Below are 25,773 nucleotides of genomic sequence, written 5' to 3'. Positions count from 1 at the left end.
GCCACACAATTGCTGGTACAAGTGGCCTTCTTGGCCACCTGGACACACCCTGGCTCATGTGCAGTCATGAGCCATGAAGTAAATTATTGAGGCCCAGAATGTTCAGGAAGCAGGGCATTAAAAGGGGCAGATAAATTCTTATTCTGAGGGTAATTAACTGCATCACTAGTTCTTTATTTTACTTGCTCAGGAAGATCTCAATTCCTTTCTGTTTCTCCTCGTAGATTCCGAGTCTTGCTGGTCAGACTCGTTAACTGCTGCTAATTGGCAAATATGTACCTGTGTATAATGAGAGAGTTTTGTCCTCTAATTCATGTTAGCAATGAGAGGCCAAAACTGATGTTCTGCAGTAGACCAGCTTCTCGGAATGATTACAAAGATACACATTACTGGTGCTATGTCTGTAAATCTTGTAATGATTTTCCCTCACCATGATCCCAGTTTAGCTGAGATCTGCTTCAATCATTAGATGAGACCTGCTTATGAGGTTGTGTAATTGAATCAGGTAGATTCTGCAGGACTGTAGCATTTTGTTGCCAAACATGACTGGTAAGTTACTTACATCAAATTACAAGTGCATGGCATGATTGGAGACTATTCCTGTCTGAATGAAGCTGGAAGTTCCACCTAAGGAATGAATAAAGCATAAAAACAGAAATAGTGAACATTTTGCATCCATAGAACAAATTTTCGCCCCACCTCTGGAATATTACTAATTTCTCTTGAAAAGTAACAGAATAATTGGAGTTGTGTGAGAGATTGCAGGCAGGTATTTGTTATTCCTCAAAGAAATACCACCTTGATAACAATGACATAAACATCTTTATTATAATTATTTACCATCATGTATATTCATTTGTATCTTGTCAGAGAAACCAGAAATGTTGTGGAGGGCAGTAGTCCAGTTTGGAATGGGAACAAATACCCTTTTCTGCTTTGCTTTCTATTTTAAGACCTGGTTATTTTCCATACCTGAAGTTTTTTTGTATGATTTTTAGATTGTTTGTTTGTTTGTTTTTTAACCTCAAGAATTTATCTTCTGTTTCATTGATTGGCTAGATGTTGATATGTGTCCCCTGACTATTAAGGAAATATTAAAAAAAAAAAAAAAGAAATATATATATATATATATATATATGTGAAGTTGTTCTATATTTCAGTAGTAGTCTTGTCAGTGTTGCCTTATGCTGACATTCCTTCATTGGTTGTGCCTCCTCTCTGTGCTGGTGAATTAAACCTTTAACAGAGGGTGTAGGCCCACTCCAGGCAGAGGTTTGGCCTGAGCCTGTGTATGAGTGGTGTGAGGTTGCAGCAGCCTGATAGTGAAGTAGAGGATGTTTGGTCATCCTGTGCATCCTTTTCACTTTGTGGGTATGGGTTTCCCTGGTTGTATGATGCTCTCCCTGCTGTGGTGTCTCTGCCAGCTTGGGCACCCGGGCAGAGCTGCAGTCCCTGTGGTGACAGTGGCCCCAGAGCTGTCATGGCCCTGATCTGCACAAGTGCTCCCAAATGCAGGTTCTGGGATCTCCTCACCAGCTCACCTCACCTGAGCTGTTCCACTGTTCCACTTCATTTACTTTGGAGGAAATTTGGATCTCACACAGCTCTTTGGTTCAGATTTCTTACATCCACGTACATATATGTCAATGAATATATACCCATACATGTTTTTGTTTTTCAGGCAAAGAATCCCCTCCAAAAACGTGTATTACTATCGCTGCCCAGACCACAGGAAGAACTATGTCATGTCCTTCGCTTTTTGCTTTGACCGAGAGGACGACACTTACCAGTTTGCCTACTGCTACCCCTACACCTACACTCGCCTTCAGCACTACCTAGACAACCTCCAGAGGAGGAACATGGACTACTTTTGCAGGGAATTGCTGGGACTCAGTGTGGTAAGTACCAGGCATGCTTGCCAGCCAGCAGGCTTCATTATGGATGTCTATCCTTAAATGCTTCCAGAGTATAATTCATCATCCTTGCTAAAGCACCCACAAACATGTACTTTTTTTCTTGCTATCAATGACACAGGAGGAAGTGTACCTGCATGTTGAAATATAGACAAATGCTAATTTAATTTCACATAAAATATTCCCTTTGTGATAGGCAAGGCAATGCTAGATTCCTATGTAGGATCAGTTTATCTCTAAAGACATTAAAAGATGAAACTGAAACAGCTTTACTGAAGAAATGTGATATTTAGAGTACTCTTTTCTTTCTTGAATTTGTCTTTCTTGAAGAGCTTTTCTGCTCAGAAAGAAATATGGGGTTTTTGACCCAGAAGATAACTTTTCTTGATAAAATAATGCAAAACATACAAAACCCACCTATTTTATTTTCTCTTAAAAATTCATGCTTTGGTGATTTGCAGTTAGCAGGGATTTAGTGGTCTCTGTAAATATCTTAATGGCCACATAAAATGAAGTGTCTTAGTTCTTCTGGAGCAGGAAGAAGGGTTAATGGTGAGGCTGAACTTCTGCTCACTTTTCTGTAATCTTTCTCTGAATTGTTGCCTGACCAAGGGATTTGGCAAGAATGACTCAGCCACTCCCATGTCGACCCAGAAATAATCAGATTAAAAAATAATAGCTCAAATATATATTTTTTTTTAACTTTTGCTTTCTCAGACTTTATAATGCACTTGTACTACACTCTTAATCTTTTCTCTGAGATTTGATTTGGTCTAAACTTATAGTGTGTGTTTCAGAATCAGAAAGCTGTGAAGGCTGCTGATCCCAGCAGCAGGGACTTTAAAAAGAAACCCAGCATATAACGTGAACATCAAAATGAAATCATATGTGTACCCTGCACTGAAACAAATAAAAGGCTTCCATCATTAAAGCAGGCCATTGAGTTTCCTGTGGTGGCATAAAACTTGGAGGAAAAAATTAACTTACAGAGAAGAATAAAAACAGAATTAACCAAAGAAGTCATTCTTTAACCCTTTTTGTCGGTTAAGTACAGTTCTTGTTCTAAAGATGACTATTGCATATCCATGAACTGGCATTAATTATTAATCATTCCAATTAGGGGGACAAACAATTATGAGGGAAAGGGGTATTAAAAAATAGAAAAGTAAAATCTGCAGAGGCTGGGAGGAAAGAGCACTATCATCTTAATGTGTGTAGGGTTTTAATTATTAATCTTAGAGGACAGAGCTGTCATTAGTTCTATAATGAAACTGAATTTGTTTCCTTTCACTCTGAAACTAGTGTATAAACAGTCACATTTGCATATTCATCAAACCTCTGATCTGACTGATTAAAACACAGAGATAGAAGGATTTATCTTTTATCTGCATTTTGACAGACAGAGCTATACTCGTAAATCTTGTTAACATTGTGTTACCAGTAGTTGCTAAATATTATTTTTCATATTTCAGCACACTAAACAAACAGATGCCACTCAAAATGTGGCAGGAAATGTGCTGTGTATAAGTCCTGCTTTTATATCTATATGTACACACACAGTATGTTTTGCAGAAATTGATATGGTAACATTTTGCAGCTCACCAAGCTGTATAAAAAAGCTTCTGAATCAGGCTCATGCTGTAATCTTTGTGAGCAACATTACAATCTCAGAGCATTTCTGGCTTTTCTCCACACACAACTGTCCTAGAACAGCTTGGTAATTTAATGTCTTTGCTGAGCTTGAATAGACAATTTCCATAAGTTCTCTGTGAGTTAAATATTTTAACATAGAGCTTTGTTGCTATCATACATCTTTAAATGGTGAAAAACAGGATCCTTCATTCTTCACTGCACAGTGCTTCATAAAAGCAGAAGCTGGCTGTACTTTGGAGAATTGCGTGCCATATAGGATAGATTTAGAGCTAAGAAAGTGAGCTCTGTCCCTGCCCTGGCCCCTTATGTAAGATAAGAGGAATCAGATTGGCATAAAGAGGCCCTTAGAAGCTCTATTCCTGGCGAAGGGATGATACCCCTGGTAGCACATGGTGAAAGGTAGTTTAAAGATGCCATCTGAGGACAAACTCGAGTCCTCCTGCTGGGCATGGGGCTGAGGCAGGATGTGCTGCAGCCTTTCCCATGGAAGGTGAAGGCTGCAGCACATCTGTCTGGCTGCCATGTAGCTGCTGGTCCCCCCACGTTCATTCCAGGGAAATTTTGCAGCCCCCTGCTGCAGTCTGTGATTGTGAGGATGGGGAAGTGTTTGAAACAATTTCAGTTCCCCTGGATTATAAAGTTTTTAACTGTGTCTCTTGGAGATGGCAGAATCTCACCACATCTTTGGAGTTGTTTTGGTTTTTTTTTTCTTTGCTGTGGAAAAGTAAAACTCAAGTCACAAGAAGTCATGCTTAGAGGATTACTCCTAAAGGCTTTCTGAGTGCACATTTTGCTGCATATAATGTTTTCAAAGCAATCTAATTTCTAATCTAATTTCATATCTTCGCTAAAGAAAGTACTTTGCCTCCGTTAACCCCTGAAATACTATCACTAATTCTATGGAAGCTGAAAGTGAAATATTGGGATGGGACATGTAACTGTCATTAGGATGCAGAATGACAAAATGGTTCAGAGCCAAATGGCAAAGTTTCCCATTCCCATTTAAATGGATAACTTAGCTGTACTATTTCTGACCTTTTAATGTTTATATTCTTTACTTCAGAGAGCTATCCCACATTCTAGATGTGCCAAATGTTCTTGAAAATAGTCTCTCTTGCAAGTGAGCTGAGATGGTCACCCAGGTACCATTTAAACTGTTATTTTCATTCTGCTGTTATTGGCCTTGGGTAACTTCAGATTTTCTTTGGTTTGCCCCAACAGATCAGACGTTCAAAATCTGTGAGCATTTTTTTAAATTGTGAAACAACTTTTTTTGCATATTATTGATATGTCTCTCTGCAAATACTATGCAATATTTCAAAGCATGACATAATTAAAAGGCACAGGCACAATTTACATTTACAGTACCTATTTTATGATACTTATTCAGTCTCACGTGCAATAACAGCTGTGTGTGTATCATTATAACCAATGTTTCAGAGTTGGCAAAATTTTTGAGTGTGTTGTCATCTGAAGTTGGTAGTTCAAATTGCCTGTATGTGCTTGAAGTGTGTGGACACTTGGCAAGACCTGTACCTCCACCAGTATTCCATGAGCACACTCAATAAATTCAATGAGTTTTGGACTGCCTGGCTCAACTCCTAAAGCCCACTTTACAAACTGACACTGGCTGGGCAATATTTGCGTTACTCATTCCAAAGAGAACCAGGATTAATTGGAGCCGGATACTTCCTTTCACTCCATTAGGCAATGGTGCTTCCAAATTTCACTTGAGGAGAATTGTGACTGCACATACAAACCACGAGCCTCAAAGGGACTTGCAGAGAACACAGAGACTGGAATACGGAATTCTGTTAAATTAAATATTAAACACACGTATTTTAAAACAAGGAGGCAATATGTCTAATGTAGAGCTCTGTAAATGAGACGATCTCTTAAGTCAGATATAGAACACTGAAAGACAAAGATTGGAGCACACGGCGCCTCCTCCTGACTCCACACCACTTTGGTGTGTGCTTTTAATTTACATGAGTTACTCCTGGTTCATGCTGGTACCAGAGAGAGCAGAATGATGCCCTAAGAGTGTGACCAGATGTCACAATGCTGGTTCATTGATCAAATATCCTTTATTTGCCATCTAAATGACTTCGAACCCCAGTAAAAATACTTGATCAATTCTACCGTTTTCTACTGGTCCGCTTTTAACTGCTCAGTTACGAATGTTTTAAAGCACGAAGCAAAGAAAATAGGCAGTTTTTCTAAGGTTAAATTTCCCATTTCTGCATTCAACTCTAGGTTATGTAATAACCGCTCTGTAAAAGAAAAGTATACTCTTGGTCTTTGAAAAAAAATAGAAGTTACAGTCTTCTGTGTGATGTATCTTACCTTTGAAATCCTGTTGGTGTCAGATACTGTGTTTTCCAACGGATTTGACTGTAACTAGGTTGAAATGTCATGTAAATGTAATTTGTGGCAATTTACTTGGTCTGAAAAAGGCCACAGAAATAGTGCTTAGAAAAAGCAAATCCCCTTTCTCATTTCTCAGCAGTGTAAAAGTGCTGCTATGTATATGTTCAGGACACATTCTCTTTAGTCAGTGGTGTTTTTTACTCCTATAGTACTGCTGTTCCCAAAACATTCATAATATGGATGTCATCCCAATACTGTATGTGAGATTTTAAATGTTCCTACAGCTATTTTCTTAGCTGGATTGGATATCAGCAGAAGCAGAGTTGGACCTAAAAATAACACCACCAGCAGTTCTTGCCAAAATAAAATATGATTTATAGCATATAATAGCACAGTGTGCTACCAGGGAAATTATATAAATAACATGAAAAATTACAGGGGACTATTCTATACCATCAGTTTAAAGGAAAATTTCTTTGTTACAATTTAAAGGGAGTTCTGAGAGAGAGCCTGGCCTGTGGGAATCACAGAGTAGGAAGGATAGGTGAAACTGTGTTACTGTTGAATGTTGCCGTCTGTCTGTAGGATATATATGAGTGTTCATGATAAAACCAAGAAATATTTTGGCTTAAGTTGGCAGCAATATAGTCTTTGAAAAAAAAAAAAAACCCTCAATAAAATCATCATTTGCAGTTAATATCATGCAAGGTTACTAAATGTATAAGTTGGTTATTTCTTAATTTACAGAAAGAACACTGTTTGATAAAGTAAAATAATTTCTAGAAGGATTTGCATAAATTGCTCTTTATCTAATTATGAGTAAAAAATCCTAAATTGTGAAGAAGGATTCAAATCTTAAGTCCATTTTGCAGTTCACATTTTATAACTACCATTCTCCATTTAAAAAAAAAAACTCTTGGAAAAAGCGCTTCACCAAAAAAGAAGCTTTGAGCACAAAAAGTCCATTGAGGTAAGAAATCATCTGAAGAAAAAAAAATGTTATGATCCGTTTTATTAAGAAAAAAAGTTCCTGAAAGGAATGACAGTAAATGAATTATGTGTGGCAAAGTTTGTCTATACAAACTGTTCTCGTGCACAGGTCCCAAACTGCACCCTTTCATCTTGTAGCCACATAGGGAAACTTTTGGAAAGTCAGTGACCTTTCTGAAGTTTTCACTGGACTTTTTGTAGCTGTTCAGGTTGGCCTTTTGCTTCATGGCTCTTCGTAATTCCAAGTCAGACTCTTCATCTCACCTTTACTCCACACTTGTCCTTCATCTGGCTTGCCCTTTCCTTGCCTCAAATCTAACCTTCCCTTTTCTTTCCATTTAGTTTATACTCTCTTAAGCTAGCTAGAAGAAAGAAGCTGTGGTATTTGTTTTCTGCTCTTGTGTTACTTATCCTGCTTTGTTCTTTCCTATTCACTCCCCTTATCTCTTTGAGTTGCGAAGGGCAAATCCAAAATAGCTGAGAGGTCTTTTAAATACCAGCACTGCACAAGGTAGTCATGTTCTCTTCTATGGACTCGATATCCCCATCTCAGTGGCATTTCACGTAACTTCATATCCTGGTCTAGGACTTGTCTTCCTTGTCCTTCTGTATTTTGTGTTCCCTATTTGCTCCATCCCTTAATATGTACTCCTGCATTTCCAGAAAGGCTGGGATAACATGTGACTTGTCCAGGCTTCAACCTGGAAAGGAAACACAAATGATCTAGGCAGATGTCCTGAAATGCCTGAACTAACATCCAGATGCAGGAAGGCATTTCAGGGTCTGACTCCCTTTCTCATGGCAATGGCGAATTTCAAGTAAAAGGCAGGTTTTACTCGTTCCTGTCCTCAGCACTTTCTCCTGCTTGGTTGAGTGCCAAAATCTCCACGTGGTAACTGTAATCCCAGGGGGAAACCTACTGGTTTTGTCCACACAGTGAGTTCAACCTCATATCTAGGCACTTGCCTTTAGTGACTGCACCCTAAGCTTTCGGGGACATGGAGAATATGTTTTTACTTTCCATGTTCAGTGCTGACTAGAATCCCTGTTTTTTAGTTGGTGCTTGGGAAATAACATAGCACAACCAATTAATATCACCTCATCAAAAAAAGCAAGTCTGAGGTCCTGTGTGTACACCAATGTAAAGCTTTTTCGTCGTTTTAAAATTTATTTAGTTGCCCTGCAGGCCATGAGTGTATTTTGAGGGTATGTAGGACTTAGAACCCTGAGAAAACCCTAGAATGCCTTCAGTCTTCTTGCACTTCCAGTTTCAGAAGTTTGTTTTCCCTGCTTTGTAGCACAGCATTAAGCAATAATTACCATGTTGATAGCGATGCTGAGTGTACTTGCACGGAGGGGAAATCGTGCTATGTGGAGCTATTAACTACATTTGCCCTGTAGCACTTCACTGCATTGACTCTGCTGGGATTTTGGCTATGTTTGAGTTGGTTTCTGTTTAGATCTCCTGAGTGGTGATTGTGTAATGCATCTGTGGGGCAGGAGCAGTATTTTAATCTTTATTCTTTGACTGTAGACCCAGAAGACAGTTAGCTTGGCTCACATTACCTGTAGGGCTGAAACCTTGGAATTGAAGGCTTATTTAACAAAGTCTGCTCAGTCCAAAGGATTTGGATTTATGCCTTTTAATTTAACCAAAGAAAGAACTATTTATTGATTTAACTTTATGCTGGCTCTAGAATGTAACTATAATATATTAAAATCTCTAAATACCTCAGGCAAAATCTTGTTCACGTAATTTATGGAAACTGAGTATTGTGGCTCTGATCCAGAAAAACACTTAAGTGTAGATTTAAACTTAAGCATGTTAATAGACATGTTGAAGTCACTGGCACGGTTCATGACATGAAGTTTAATGTATGTAAAGGTATCTTTAGGCTTCAAGGTCAAAACAATCAACTCTTAGGCCTGGCGCCCCAATGTTTTGTTGTGAACTTGCACTACCACTATAACAACGCGACTACAGACAAATAATAATAATAACCCCCCCTTTTTGCACTTCTCTAGAAATATGCTGAATGTCTGTGTGTAAAGTGAATCCCACCTTTGCTCAGCAATCTTTTTTTTTTTTATAGCAGTGTATGAGTAAGGTGTGCATTTAAGGCCTTCTGCATAAGAGATTTGCACTAATCCTGGAGTTCTTTGTCCTTGCCATGCACATGTTCAGTAAGACTTTATCTCTTTCCTCCTTAAGCCTTGAAAGCTAAAAGCTGGCTCTAGGAAGACTTCTGCCTGTATGTCAGAAGGGATTTGGGGAGATATCATATAGAAATGAGAAAATAAAGACATAAGAACATATTTTGATGCAGATTATAAGATAGTAGAGACCAAGGTGGCCCCAGCTGGCTGAGTGCATCCTTACTGTTGACCCAAGTATTTGAAAATAGGTACCTGAAGAGAGGAAGTAAGGCTTATGAAAATATAATATATGTAAGAAAGCACAGCTGAGAGATATTATATGTAGCCTGTGATCTGTTCTTGATTTCAGGGTGATTTTAATGACCCTTACTTTTCTGCACTGTTAGCAAAGTATTTTTGAATCAAAGAATAGTGCAATGATGAAGCACATCAAACTTACATGTAAGGGAGGCTAGTGCTGGCCTTATTTTAAGACATCATGTTGCAGTCAAACATATTTAATTTTAGAAGATCATGATATTCTGGGAAAAGAAAAGAAAAAAAAGAGTATTTTTCATAGGAAAAGCCTGCTGCTGTTCAAGTGCTGCTATTATCCACAAATACTGAAAGCAATATTTATCTTTGTTTTGAAGACAAAATGACATACAAATAACATGAGGAGACAGGAGCTTTTTAATGCAAAGCGATAGGTACTTAATTGAAAACTGTTTTTTTCACTTCTTAGGAAATATAAGATACAGCTTAAAGCCTTTTTAATACTCTTTAAAAGAGATCTTACATGGCAACCAGTCATATTGGTACATGAAAAGAACTGCAGTCTCTGATAAAGATCCTCTTTTTCATGTTTTCAAACAGCAGCTGAGCACCATACTGTGGCAGCAGAGAACAATCTGAGAAAATGAACACGGACTGAAAAGGCCCCAGTTACATGACATTTCCAGTGGAAAAAAAAAAAAAGCCAGCCCGAGGCCCACAGTCAAATATTTTCGCTCAGAATTCCCTAGAATTGTGGACATGCCTTTCTACAGAAAGTGTGTTTTTCTGAGCCATCTTATCTGATCTAAAAATGTGCAACACGGAGAAAGACAAAGAAGAGATACTATCCATTTCAGGAGTTTTCATGAGTGGGCATGAAAGAAAAACCTGTTTCAGAAATAATTTTCCTCCCATTTATTTTTAATTTCTCATTAATTGCATCCAGTTTTCCACTTAGTCTTAATTAGTTAAAATTTAACATGACTATTACTTTCTCAAAATCTGAAAATGTCAGGATTTTATAATATATACTTTTTTTCTCCATTTAGATTTTCTGCATTATAGTGGATTATAATAACGCATTAATATCCATCATTCTATTCTTAATCAGCCTCTTAATTCATTAGTGACAGCTGCTCATTGTTAAATGTTGTTTGTTTTTCCTTTTTTTTTTCCTTTTTAAAAATCTGTATTGCTTAGAGTTAAAATATTAACTAGTCTTTCCATATTTATGAACGCTGCACTGTTCTCAGCATGGAAAAAGGGAAAATCTCAAAATCTCATGCCTCTCTTTAAAGAAAACCTTTTTTTTTTTTTTTTAACTTTTGCTCTGACAGCCTCTAAAATATTGCATAAATATCAGTGAGTTAAGGTTCATAACATTCTTCTGGCTGCAGCGTCATTTTATAGGAAAGGGGACTATTGCAGAAACCTGGATTGCTTGGAAGCAGCCTGTGGGAAAGCCTTTGGTGTTCATTTTCAGAGGTCAGCCATGGCAACCAGTTAATTTAGATGGAGTTCAGCGCGGAATCGAGTCTTCCAATCCTTGTCAGGACCCTGGACAGCGCAAGCCGACCAGGCTTTCCAAGGCACTCGGAGCACGTTTTCACATCCACTTCTAAAAAGCTGAAAACACAAACTTCTCTTTTCAGAGCTCCTGATACACAAAAATGAACCCCAATTTCTGACATTTACACCCCAAAAATAAGTTTAATGTTTTGGAAACCGGGCCCTATTTGTAGCTGCTGAGCTTCTCAAATTATGGCTGTGGTTTTCAGGAAAGAAAGTACTAGAAATGGAGTCTGCTATTTTGCACAGCTTATATGATTCAAGACCTCAAGTATGTTTTTCTTATTTGCCTTCTGAGAATGAAAAATAGCCAGTAATGTGTTATGTCTGATGGAAAATTTATAGGAATGTCAGAGATGACTGATTAAGGGCACTTTATAGATTAACAGATGACGACTAAAACAGAGGTTGATGGTACTGTGGTGGAAAAAGAGGAGATATTTGGCAATACAGTGAGATCCATCAAGACTTGTCTGAGACCTAGACATAGATATTAATCCAAACAATGAATATTTCAAAATCTGAAAGGTATTGTGTAGAACAAGAACAGTGTTGCTGCACACAATAGGGTGCTCAGCAGCATTGCATCTTCTTTGCCTCCCGTGAGTGGATATAATATAATCTCCTTCTCACCTTAGTCTGTCTTCCTCTCGAAAGCTTAAGGAAATGGTCCAGATCCTTGGCATGGGCTGGGTAATCAAGTTGTCACCATAAAGTACTTTGCTATCTTCTGTGTGGGGACCATTTATCTTTTAACGGGAATTAATGATATAGAGGTTCCTAGAGAACTTATAAAAGGTTTTGGGGTGTTTTTTTTTCCTTTTTTGCTTTTACCTTTAAGTTGTAGTCGCCTCTTTATGGAGAGTCCAATTTATATCCTCGCTCTCAAGAGAACAAACTGCTCAGAATGTGAGCTCAGGAAAACAGAATATGTGTTCCAAAGGTGTACTTTTCTGCTGTTGTAATCATCCTTACAAGATACTGTGGCAGCACCAGATTTGCCTTCAGCTCCAGCTGATTTTGAAATCCTTCAAAGCTTTAGGAATAAAACTGCACATATCCTCTAGATTTCTTTTATAGAAATAGATATGGTTTTGTAACAGCAAATAACAGTGCAGAGCTGAACAAAATTGTCCTCCTCTAAGTGAGACTTGGATGTACTCAGACCAAATAAGACTGTAGACTCATACTACACAGACTCTTAGGAAAACAGAGGAAAAGGTATTGTATTCCCCATGTTCAAACAGAATTCTTGTCCATCTTGGCTGAAACTCCCATCAGCCATGGCAACCAAGGAGGGAAATACACAGCACCAAATAACATTTAATTTAATGTTGACAAAGAGGTGGGATGCATTGATCTGTTTGGAAGAAAACTTCATTCTTTTTCATTCCTATAATTCAGATTTTCTCATTACTGGACACAGATGGCAAAATATAATTTTATTAACTATGACCATTTGTTTTGCGGTTCATCAATTAAATTGCAGAGATTACGGAGACTGGTTCATGCCAGCCATTAACAGAAACAAGTTAGTAGCTAGAGCTATACTGCAAATGGCTATAGATGTTGCATACAGTGCTTCAAGATCATTTGTTGCTATGACAATAATGAAGCAGAATGTCTGTGGTCTCTGAAATCTCAGATTTTTCATCTTCCCAGAGAAATACAGACAAATACAAACTCTTCTTTTAGAAATCTGGACTTCCTTTAGAACTACAATGAATTTATGTATGTTAAAATACAATGAATTTATGTATGCCACTCTCTCTCTGCTTATTAGAAAGGTAAATCAGAAAAAAAAAGGAAAATCAATGTATTGCAAAACTCCTGGACAGCAACCACTTCCCCTTCTAGATACATACAAAGTCAGTATGAACCATCAGGTAGCACCAAGAGAAGTAAACTGATGGTTCCTGTAGCAGCCATCTCCAGAATCTCCTGTACCAACCAAGCAAACTTTTGGTAGAAGTGAATGAGAACTGCATGTCAAAACCTTTCCTGTTGTCATCTGTCTTTCCTTATCTGATAAGAACTGCACCTATGTTCATTTTTTACCAAATTGGATTCTAGAAATTATTTCCATCCCAGTTTCATGTATTTACATTTAATGGCACAAATTTCCTGTCATGTTCAATCTGAAAACTTGCTCAAAAAGTTCTCTCCTGCAACTGGTGACCACGGAGTAATTGCTCCCTAATCCCTTTTTTAAAATAACTTAGGGTAGTGACCCTTTTTTATGTCTATGTAATTTTTGAAAGGCAGATAAGCTCTCTTTTCTTTCATACAGTCACAAATATTAACTTTACATGAAATAATGCTGACTCCATCAAGAGGTTTATGTTTATGATTAACATCCCTAAAATATGAATTCACAAAAGACACTTTCTTTGATTAGCTTCAGAAGTTGCTCCATGTGCTAGAAAGTAGAATAGCCTGTACTCTGGCAGCAGCACACACTATATAATTTATTGGAAAACATCAACAGGAGATGTGTCTTTAACACAACAGGGAGCCCATGTGCACAGGCAGTTCAGAACATTGGGCTTTTCTGGGAATTGTATTGCACAGAAATTTACTGGAAATCACAAAGGTGTTTGAACGTATTCTCTCTTTGATTCAAAAATACCCCATAATGAAGATAAGGCAAGGATCACAGCCGACTGCATAGCAGTAATGTGTCGTGACAGTAAACCTCTGGAGCTGATCACACATCATCAGATCTCCCGGGCTGCACTTAGCACAGGTGGCAGATATATTTCAGCAATGATCGTGGATAGAATTCCTTACAGCAGCTTCATACCACATCAGGTGTGCTGGGAATACCCATCTGCACCCCTGTTTGCAGCCAATGCAAGCACAAAATTTTAGGTTTTGTTCCAGGGACACTCCAAGTTTAATATCTCTGGGAGACACCTTCACCCTGTCAGAGTTGTGTAAACTGACTGTGTGTTGTTTACTCAAATGATCCCAAACTCTAAAAGCCTGGAAAAACTCTCCTGTTAATAGCAAGCATTTAGCCAAGATTGCTTCTTTTCAGAAGTCCATTGCATCTCAAAGCACTACATGTGGATATATCCTGAGTTCAAAAGGTCATATTCATTACAAGCCAAAATATCATAACTAACAATAAACTGGAATCTATTTGAATGGCATTAATTTCTATAAGGAAAAATATGTGATAATTTTCCCTTTCCTGTCTTCTAATCAATACCATTTGAATATTTAATTTTTTAATGTTGTTAATTTTGGGAAACCTTTCCTTTCCATTTTTTTTTCTTTTTTCTTCCTTTTTCATTTTTAATCGACAGAGCATCTGAAAGTGCCACAGTCAAGCTAAGTATTTCATAATGCTGGATTCAGTTTCTGTAGCTTTGGTTAAAGGCCTTTTTTTCACTATTATCCCTGTCCAAGTTGCCTTCCTTTGGTGTACCATGGCAGTGACAGAGGCAGCAGGACAAGATCTGATACCTGAGTTATCCTGTGCTGTGCCTCATTACAACAAAGGTTCTCCTAGATTACATCTAGATGGTTAGTTTGTTTCAGAATTAACAAAATTATTATCTCTGTCTTTTCCTAAGCTTCCTGCTAGTTTTGAGGATATAATTTATAAGATTGCAGGAAATCTTTAGAGATCTACTTTCACACAGCTAAATTCTTCAGGAATCATCTTGATTTATTGGCTGTTTAGACGGTTTTAACACAGGTCTCCACTCTCAACAAAATCAAAGAAGCCACAAAAGAAATGCAGACATGAAGGTATTCAGTAGTTCCTTGTAGATACATTCTGACTCTGTTGGGTAAATCAGTGAGGGGCCTATTGGACTATTTAGCATCCTTTATGTGGTGAGGATTGTCTTGTGGTTTGGATTTCTTTGCATAGTTCTGACACAGTTTCTTCTTCAGCAGAGCAAGGATTAATTTGCTTAATTTACTGTTTGGGAGTTTCTCACAGTGGTGTGCACAGAGGTAACCGTTCATAAGAAATATTAATGTTTTGTACAAAGAAACGTCTTTTTCCTGTAAAATCACCTTGCACCTTCTTGCACCTTGTGCTTATATAATTAAGATATCAGAGAAGACAGGAGCTCCAGAGCCATGGCCAGCAGTGAAAGCAGGGAAAAACGAGACAAGTCTTTGAGAAAAACAGATGAGATCATGCGGTGACCAGGAGATCCACGTAGATGTTTTCAGTGGCTGTTTGTCTTTCGGTGTCCTGGCGGAGCCCACGGTGACACACAGCCTTTGTGCTTGCTTCACATTCAGAAGACACTTATGACAAATAGGGTCATGTAATGGTGGTGCCTTACCAGATTTGGGAATATGTATTGCTGCCATTACTTCAGAGGTCAGTTTTTGCTTTTTTTAAATTAGGGTGCAGTCATCTTCAATCCCACTGTAAATTTTGGGAAAATGTTTGCGATGAAATTTGGGAAATGTCTGTGAAAAATATGCAGAACCCTTTGCTGTTTCTTTTTCTCATATATTGGTAGTGTTTGAGCTAAGGTTGTTTCTTTTCTTTATGTATTACAAATTAATGTGAAATACAAGAGCCTTAGAGCAACTGTGCAAATCAAATAAATTGGATGTGTCCATGTTTGTGTTAAACAGGATAGAAATGCACAATCCTTTCCTTGATTCCGAGAATAGATACTAATGTGGGTCATGGCAATAGTTTCAAAGGCAATTTTTAATATTTTAGTGTCTATAATCCTCTGCAAGTGAGCCAAGAAATGCACTCAGGAGTGTCTTCATTCTGCTTGAAGTCGTCCTCAAGTTCCTACTACACTCAGTGAGCTTTCACAAGAAAGGTGGTGCTTGAGAAATTGTAAAATTTATATATAGTGTTGCATTTTCAGCCTGGATATCCAGCCCCTAATAATCTGCAGTTTATTAATTTAAGACATCTATTTTAATAAGTCCCCGAATAGGATCATTTCCCTCATCTGTTTTGGAGACCTCTGAGCATTTCTTGGGAGAAATGAGATGGTGAAGAGCAGCTGTTGGAATTCAGGGATGCTAGAAAGGGGGTATATCTTATAGTCACATAATCCAAATATCTAAAAAGGACTTGCTTAAATCTATCTGCCATTGTTAAAATTATGTGTTCCTTGTAAGTGCCTACTTGTTCTGGAAAGAGAAGTGTGTGCATTTGGTTTTGTCCATCAGAGAGCTCAGAGACAGAATAATGTTCAATCATGATGTTAATCCCAGCACAACAGTTTCTACTGAAGTGACTCTATAGAGGATTTATTCTCCCATCTATGCAGGTGAATAAAGAATTCTTTTAATGGGTGGTGCATATACTGTTGTAGAAGAATAGACCTCTTTGTATTAAAATTACATGCCTGGGATTTTAACATAAAAACTGAAAAATCCCACTGTGTAAAACTGACTTAAACTCAATTTCCCTCTCCTCCTTTTACAATGTCAAGATGCCTGAGTGCTCAAGTGACTGAATAAGTACTAAATATTTAATGCATGGAGGCTACATTAACTGAGTCTTTGATCTGAAACTTCTTAAAAACATCTTAAAAGCCCTTCAAAAACTGGTTAGTATTTCATTACAGTCACTTAAAATAGATTTATTTTATCAAAACATCCTGTCAGAAACCCCAAAGCTGTGATTAATAACCTCCAGCATTTTGACTAAAGCATCTCCTAATACTGGTTTCATAGTGTATCAACAGATTGCCTGTTGTGGGTAAGAAATCACCGGCCCAATTGCCTCTGACAGGCATTTGCAGGTGTTCAGAGTGTGTCTGCTGAGAGTTTGAGCAGGTATGTACAATGGAATCCACACTGGGATTCTGCATGCTTGCTGCTACTCAAACAGAATGACTCTCGTGTAATTCTGAGATAAATTAATTTTTTTTTTTTTTTTTTTTTTTGTGGTGGAATAAATTTATTAGGGTAGTTTTGTACAGATGTTTTAGTATCGTAACATTTACAAGCATTTGGCCAACATGAGAAATGGGATAGATCAATAATTTATATCATCCTGGGAAACTCCTGCACGTTTTTAATCTGTGCAGCATAATTTGAGAGCATCTCTGGCTGTGTCAAGGCTCTGCCCTTTACACTGTTTTTATTGTTCAAGGGTAACAGACTGCAGTGTGAGCCTGTGTGAGTATCTGCTGGATGTGTAGAAGATGGAAGCATACACAGAGGCAGGTTTCTATATAATTCATTTCTACTGCATCCAGCAGACCTTCTGTGCAAGAGCTTGTCCCACCCAAATCTATGCTTACCCTTTGCTGTGGATTTCCTTCTCATTGGCTTTGTGCACCTCCAGGTCCCACTCTGAAATTCCCATTGTTTTTCCGTAACACGAGATGTTGTGTCCTAACACAATATGAACACAAAACTTGGGATCTTAAATCATTAATCACAGACCACCTGGTCACTCTGGTGCTGAATTTTGAAATGTGCTTCTGGTTCATGAGGTTTTAGCTCGTGCCCATCATTTCTACTTCCTAACTTACACGTGTTTAACCAGTGGAAAGAAACTGAAACAATCAGTTTGGTAATTGTTCTGTTGCCTTCTCCTCAGTAATCAGTAGATTAAAGCAAACTGTTAAGTGTATTCCAGGATAATAAAGGAAATTAAACACTAGGTTTTGAGTTCACTGTATGTGCACATGGAGTCATTTGCCAATATTTTCTCAAAACAAGAGTTAAGGATTTCTTCTCGAGTCTCCCGCAATATTAGCAAAAGGCACATGGCTGAACCCTCATGAACCACTTTGAAAACACATTCCTTGTTTCTTCAGGGAAATGCGCCTTTGTCAGTGTATACCTTGTGTAGAAGATGTTTTGCATATAAAAACCACGTGGAGATTGAATCCTGTTATATAAAGCAAAGCTGGCTTTCTGTGGAGTTCTTTGTAGTACCAACATTAAAAGGGTTGTTATAAATAAGAGTGGAATATAATTATAAATGCCCTTCTGAGGAAAAAAAAATCCTTGATTACCTTTGAATTCTTTTGCCCTTTAAAAAGGTTATATTTAACTGGTTCAGTTTCTTACTTGATGTTTCAGTTTCCCAAGGGAAATCAACCTCCAGTACGAACTGTTTCAATTGGGTTACATGACTTTACTTTGTGTCTTGCATTTGTTAACAGACAGGTTATATAACACTGCAGGCTAAATATACATTGCTGTTTTCAGCTACCGCTGGTACTCCCGTGTTCAGGGGATGACCAGGAAAGTGGGAAGTGGCTTTCAAAAGTTCTGCTGGAATTAACCCCTCCTGCTAATAGTGTAAACTGCTTGGAAGTAGAGACTTCAGGAGCAATGTGAGGCTATAAATCTTGGACTATAAAAATATAGTAAATATTTTGATGTGATACTTATCGTCCTTGAGTTTTGGGGTTTTTTTAATGACTAAAAAGAAGTGGGCAAAATTCTGCCCTTATTCCCCATTGCATATAATCTTTGAAAGCACTATTGACTGGAACAGAATTTCCTTGAGTTACTGATGTTGTAACTGAGAAAGTAATTGGAGTGTGTGTGTGCTGCTTCACTGAAATCCAGGAGGCTCAGTTCTAGGGGGATCTTCTCCATTTCTAGGTAGTTTGTTGAACAGCTTCAGATTCATTATTCTTGTATTTCCATCAAGTTATGCTTCCCTGGTAGAGGAGGAGATGAAAGGACCTTTTAGAAAAATATCAATAACAAAAAAGAAAGGAAAGAAAAAGGGGTTTCATCCGGGCTTTTTTTCTCCAGTCACTGATCAATAGCAGCACGAGAGAGCTGTATTTAGAGAAGAAAGGCAAGCAAGCAAGAATCTTAACTAACTAGCAGGAAGTTGATTGTAGCATGCTGGTGTTCGGGCAACTGATAAGAGGAGGAAACATTTATGCTGAGAATCAGCAAAAACAGGAACATGTTTTACCACATGCCTGTTTCATTTCACAAGTCCAACATGCTGCACATAAGCTCTGGAGATAAATTTAGAGTAGTTTTGTTAATTGCATGGCATTAAATTTGGAATGAGATGAACAATGAACTCTGGCAAATGATATTTTGATTCATTATACAACAGTGTTTGTATTTGAGATTTGAGATTTGTGGCAGAAGTAAGGATAGATTTCTGCATAGATTGGCAGCAAACCCTGTGTCCCTTGTGGTGTAGGATGGGACACTGGAAGTATCCCCCTGTCCTTGTCCTGGAAGCCACTTCCTTGCAATAGGAATGTTGTATATGGTGTCATCATTTTTACCTATAGAAATTCAGAGAGCTCAGTTAAAGCTCGCTGTGTTTCATTGTTGTACTGCCTATATATGACTGAAAAAGGAGCTGGGCTGAGACAATGCTTGCATTTTAGAGCTGGAAAAAAGTTCATGGCGTTCTTTTCTGTGTTGAATTGATTTTCTTTTCCTTTTTGTTGGTATTTATTAAAAATGCATATTCCACCCAGAATGATTCCTAGAGTTTTTTGGAGCACTGCTGAGTAAGCTAAACTAAATATATATTTCTTTAGAGGCGTCAGTGCTCTTGGCAGACACCATTATTTTTGCAGTCACTCACTGATTGGATTTTTTAAATAAAGATTTTGTGTTCCTTTTAGTATTAGGCTAAAAAATATTAAAACAATTACTTTAAATTTCAGTATGTAATTAAAGAACATAATTTTTAAAAAAAATCTTTACAGAACACTTTTTTCTGTCCCCCCCCCCCCTCCACGTTTATTCCTTTTATTCACTGTGAGCATGTCTTGCCTTGCCTTAAGTTTATTTAAAGTTATTTAAGAGGAAGAAACAAATCCATCTCTACCTTCTCCATTCTGGTTTCCTCTGTGCCTGAATTTATTCTATGTTCAGTGAAGTCAGACTTCTAAGAGAGTTGGGAATTTTGAATTATATTTGCAGTTCTGGAGTGGTTGTGTGTATTTTTAGCAAAATGCTGGCATGCTTTGTAGGATTTTTCTTTTCCTGTGGTTCTGTTAATATTTGCACAGGAAGTTTGAATTAGAATGATGAAATATTCACTCTGAAGCATAATGATTTGATCCCCTTCACTGCCACATTCTTCACAGCTGGGTTTTTTTGCTCATGCTATTTTGCATATGAACATTTATCATGCAATAAATTGATTTTCCTGTCTACTATTCTCATCTCCTTAAACCTGCACATTCCTGCCGTGTTGATTCTGCTATTCCTTACTTGTCCTATGCATAATTTCTTAGTCACGACTAACTTTAGTTATGACACATTTTGTAATTCTTACAAACTTATTGTAACATTTTAAAATGTGCTTGCTTAATGCTCCTTCTTTAGATAAGCTATTGATTACTTTTAATCCTTGGGAAGTTATTTTAGGTCTTTAGGTTCTGAGAAATTTATTTTTTATTCAACAAATTGTTGTAATAACTGTTTTTGCCCAAGAAACCTTTCAGTACTTAAAAGACTGACCTATAATCTTTTATGCAGGAAAAAGATTTACTGAAATATGGTAAGGCTGTTTCCACAAAACCTTAGCTGGCAATTAATTTCTTGCATGTGCCATCTCTGTGTGGCTGATGCTCTGGATTGCATCTGATCCTGTTTCCTGCTCAGCTGACGAGGGGAGAATGGGAACCTGCCTGGAGAGAAATGTTGCCCTGCCTCGTTTTTTGCATAGTAGTTATTTTAATCAATATCAGAGCAGTAAAGATTCAGCACCATTAAGGCTTTCTCTCTTTGCATCAGCCTCTAAAGACAATTACTTGTCTAAGTTCAGTAGGTGCCCTGAAGGTCTGCAGCAGCACTGAGTCTCTAATGCCTTTACCTTCTCCCCCAGCTCTTCCTGCTGTGTCAGCCAAAGCATTTACAACTTACCCTCTCTGCTATTCAACATCACCCAAAATCAATCTTGGCCTCCTATTCCCCACTTTGATTTGCTGTCTTAGCACACCATGTACCCTGGTATGTAAATTGCTTCTTTAGTTTTCATCAGGCTTTTGGTATTTGGAAGCAAAATTCTGTAATTTATTTCAGAGGTAACTAGTATGATTTGCTTTTGTTTGACTTTGCTTAAAATTATTGGATGTCACAAACAATTCAGGGCAATTACTTGGGAGCAGGAACTCTTAACCATTTTTGTTCTTCATCATCATTAATATTGCTCTAACATTCAACCTGTATACTCTGTGGTTTTAGTGCTCTTTGCATCAATGTTATCTGTGCGTGTGTGCAGAAAAGATCCACTAAACCTCCTAATGCAAAATAATTCTATTTGTGGGCATATGGGAGTTAAACTTTCTTTCCCTTACAATTTTCATTAGACAAAGGCTTACTGGTACCATGGCAGAATGCTCAAATAAGCATTTTAATGTTGAATAAAGGTCAACACACTGGAATTTGAAACCATTAATCCTTTTGCTCTTAAAGCAGGCAGAACTTTTACAGACTAAATAAGGCATTAAATAGTACACTCTTAAAGTTCTGAAAAGGAGAAACATACCTTTAAATTACCCATTTAGATTTCTAGAACTTTTCATTTTCTGTTTTTTTGAGCAAAAAAAGTTTTGAGGGTTTTTGGGGGATGTGTTTTTTAAATATTATTTTTTTCATTTCCCAACTGTGTGTTGGGAAAGGATATTTTTGAGTCCATAGAGCTGTGGAAAGGAACCCCAGTGTATGAAAATACCATATTGCAGTGGAGGCAATGCCAGTACTTTCAGGTTGCAATATCAGTCTATGGGTGTAGAGACCCTCCTGTTCAGATGAAAAGAAGTTCAGGCTCACTTTAAATTAATTCCTGGACTTTGAACAACTGTGGGATCCCTCTAGGACATCACAGACTGTTAAATTAAACCTGTGTTGCCTTGGGTTGAACTTTTAACCTAAGTGTGGCTGAAGTCTGTCTTTTGGGACAGCATCCAGTCTTGATTTCAAGGCATCAGGAAGCAGAGAATCTACTGCTTTCTTTGGTAATTTGTTCCAGTGTCTGATTACTCTCACTGTTAAAAGCATAAATCTAATTTTTAGTCAAATTTATCTTGGATTATATAATTTTTTTTGTCTGGTTGCTAATTTTTTACTAAAGATTAAGAAATCATTTGCTTTGATGGAGGGACAGAGATGGGAAGGTGATGGTAATGCAACACATTGTAGTATTTGAGTCTCATTTCAAGATATTATATTCAGCCCTCAAGTATTATCTGTGTCTTCTTGCTGTGTCTGTTTCAGTTTCTCAACATCTCTTTTAAAATGTAGGTTCTAAATTCCCATCATTTTATTCAGCTTTATAAAATACGTTATTTGGAAAGAGATAGGTATTTAATTCTGCTCACTGCTCTCAAACATCACATGCAAGGATTTCATTTCTGGGACGTCTCAGTGGGGCTCATGGAATCACACGAGTGGGAAGGACCTTTGGGTAATCTGGATCACCCTTTTAGTGTGGCAAGATCCACATTTATTTTGGAAAGATTTCTGTGTTATTTCTGACAGCTTTTTCCAGGAGTATTCCAGAACTTTCACAGGCGATCTGTCTTCTCTACTGTTTATTGCTTCTTACTGTTTGACAGTTTTTTTCCTAAAATCTAGCCTCAGTCTCCCTGGCTGCTCTTTAAGTCATTTATGTCTTGCCCTATCTAACATCAGCACAAAGAGCAGTTTACCAGTTTTGTGGTTTGGGGCTTTTTGCTTTCTTTTTTTCTTTTTTTCTCTACTTTTTTTTTTGTGTGTGTGTTTTTGGTTTTTTTTGTTTGTTTTGTTTGGTTTTTTTTTTAATTTTTAGCAACATTTTGCTTATACCTGTTTTTGTTTTTCTTTTTTTAACAACCTCAGTTCTTACTTGTATTTTCTAAATCATTAATTTCTTCTGGCTTATCACAAGTTGGTCCTCACTTTTTGGAGGTGCAGTTCTTCAGCCTGGATCAAACAATGCAGCTGCAGCTTTCCTGGTGCTGAGTAGAAAGATTCTTCTGTGTCAAGCAAAGTAGAACTAATTTATCCATTGCAGTACGACATTCATCTTTACTGGAGCAGCATGATATTGTTGATGAATTATCCAGCTTGTGATCCACAGTAACTTTTAATTTTCTACAGAATGGCTGCCAGTGTCAGTGATTCTCCATCCCAAGCAGTTAATTTTTCTTGGATCAATGAAGTACTTTGCCTTTATCCCTACTGAACAAGCACCGTGGCTTCCAAATCAGATCTTTAAAATCATCAAGGTTTCTCTGAATTTCTCTGGTTGTTATCAATCCAGTGTATTTATAATGCCTCTGAGAAGGATATTGTCACAGCAAGTATTTTTGTGATGCTATTTTCTTTGTCATTAGTCAAAATCCTAAATGCTACCAGCCCTAGGAGGGCCTCATGCAGATTGTGCCTTGAGGTGACTTTTTGAGTCGATAGGAGCATTGCTAATCACACCCTGAGTATGATTTTCTGAATCAGTGTTGTTGCACCCACTTTGTACTATTTTCATCTGAATCATGCTTCCATGGTTTGCTTAGAAGATTGATAAGTGGAAGAGGATCAAAAAGAGTCTAAAGTACAAATGACAACTGATGCTTTTCCTCTGTCCACAAGGCCTGTTACCCTATCAGGGAAGAAAATTAGATTGCTCTGACATTATTGTTCTTGACAATTCCATGTTGGATGTTATACATGTTCTCATTACCTTCCAGGCGCTTACAAAGAGTTTGGTTATTTGTTTCAGTATTTTTCCATGAATTGAAGATAAGCTGATTGGCTTACAGTTGTCAGGGTTGCCTTTTTCTTTAAAATACTTTTTAAAGGTAGACATTATACCGGCCTTTTTTTAGGACTTTCAGTTTATCCGTTGTCCTTTTTAAGTTCTCAGAGATTAGCCCTGATTACTTTGAGATTCCCATTTAGCTCTGTAAGTACTGGTGGATGAAGTTCATTAGACTCAGCCTGTTTAAAAACATCCACCTTACCTAAGTACTCTGATTATTGTACCTTCCCTGTTTGAGGCGCAAATCTGGCCCTTTGTCAGTGATATTAATTGTGATAGATACATGATTGCAATTGACCTTATAATAAAGACTGAGGTGAAAAAAAGAGAAATTCATTAGTCTTTTGGCACCATCCATCATGTTTCTCTTCTTCCTTAAGGAGTAGAGTAGCCTCTTCCTCTTACTGGATTATCTGTAACATGGTTTTTGTTACCTTTGATGTCTCTACATGTTTGCATGTTTGTGTCTCATCTACACACTTATTTGGATGTTTTACTTTCATCCCTACCAGATGGATTGTTCCTTTCCATTGCTATACCAGTCCTTGTTCTGTAGGTATTTTTATTCATAAATGGATGCTTTCATGTCTCCTTGCATCTAGACCACAGAGTCTGAAGTGGTTCAAATAATACAGTGACCAGTTTTCTATGATTAACGTGCCCCTCATCATCCATCAACTCTCCAGCTGTCTGCTGGCCACAGATGACAGCTGTAGTACATCCACCTTTGCTTCTAGATCCTCAATTCAAAGACTGGACAGTCTTAGTTAATACCTATTTTTTGGGATTTCCATCAAAAACATCTGCATTACATGTTAATTCTTTAATTACAACTTCTAGGGAATTTTCTTTAATTAGCACTTCATGCACTGAACATATGCTTTACTGAATTCATGGAATTATCAATTTTTAAATCCTCGTGATAATTAGAAGTCAGAAAGCTTCTTGAAATTATTGCTGCAGAAATCAGTTACATTTCTTGTCTGTATTGAGATTTTTAATTTTATAGAAATAGAAGTCACCTTTGCAGAAGAAGAAGTTGGGAAAAGGAAAGGTAGGATGGAAAGGGTGGATTAGGATGAGTAAATGGCTAATATAGGTCTACACAAATAGATATATTTATGGATATATTTATGGGTTTATGGATAATATATATAAATATATGTTATCCATAACAGATTACAGAACTTTATTTGTGACATGGGGGAAACCCAAAGACAGCACAAGAAAAGATGCATCTCTATGCAGCTTCCTTCCAGCAGTAAAATTCCTTGATTTCTGCTCTGCTGGTTTTCCTATTCATCTAAGCTGCTCTGATACAGGCGTGCCAAGTCCCACCAAATTAATATTGTTGCACTTATACTCACAGTTTGCCACAGGGAACCCCCTGAGCTTGTTCCTACCCTTGGATCTGCTCAGTGCTTTGGAAGGAGGCTCCATTGTTTCGGTGATCACACTTTATAATGCAGTGCTATTGCTTCTGACGTTTATATTGACTGAAGGGCAGCTTCACCCAGGGCTGGGATTGCTCATAGATCAAAAACAGATTTGCCAGCTGTCACCAGCCCTGCCCAATGTAATGAGATGCATTGACAATTATGATACTAAATGCACTGTGATTGTTTATAGATCATTTTTGGATTTAACCAATTGAAGAAGCTATAATATCACTGTGATACAACAAATATAGAGGGAATAAAAGATTTGATTAATGTTGAGAACTAATGAGATAGGCTATTTGCTCACAAGGAAACCTGAAGGTTAGCCGTTCATACTCCAACAAAAAACAGGCTTTGTGAGATCATATTATAGTTAATTGAAGAAGGCAAATTCTAAGGATGATACCATGTGTAGCCTTGGTTATTATATGAGTAGGGCTAATTTGGCAGTTTGGATTTCCTCACGTAGAAGTGTATTTTTCCCTGTATTTGGAGGATGGCAGTGGATGTGGCTCTGTCACATTTCATTACTTTAGACTTTGCTCTGTTTCATTTCAGTCTGCAGCAGAACTGCTTCTGAAATGGGATTATTGACCCTTACCATTGATCACGCTGCCCCGGTGTATGCGTCTGTGTGTGCACAGTTAGCACTGCTATCAAAATATGTACATCTGAAGGTAAAAATAATACATAATCTGCAGGGTAAACAATATCTGTGGATCTTCCCTTT

General features: G+C 37.6%; 1 protein-coding gene across 1 annotated transcript in view; it reads left to right on the top strand.

Moving 5' to 3' along the window:
* The window catches only part of LOC309576307 (BEN domain-containing protein 5-like), a gene marked incomplete at its 5' end in the record, with an annotated part of 561,692 nt that overhangs the window by 351,343 nt on the left and 184,576 nt on the right, over positions 1-25,773 (top strand). The window contains one exon of the mRNA XM_082287520.1: positions 1,682-1,898. Within this exon, the coding sequence (XP_082143646.1) occupies positions 1,682-1,898 (217 nt within the window). The remainder of the gene's footprint in view (positions 1-1,681; positions 1,899-25,773) is intronic.

This window comes from Coloeus monedula, assembly GCF_965178545.1.
Source record: "Coloeus monedula genome assembly, chromosome: 9".
NCBI classification, from domain to species: domain Eukaryota; kingdom Metazoa; phylum Chordata; class Aves; order Passeriformes; family Corvidae; genus Coloeus; species Coloeus monedula.
This window is presented reverse-complemented; position numbering and strand designations above follow the sequence as displayed.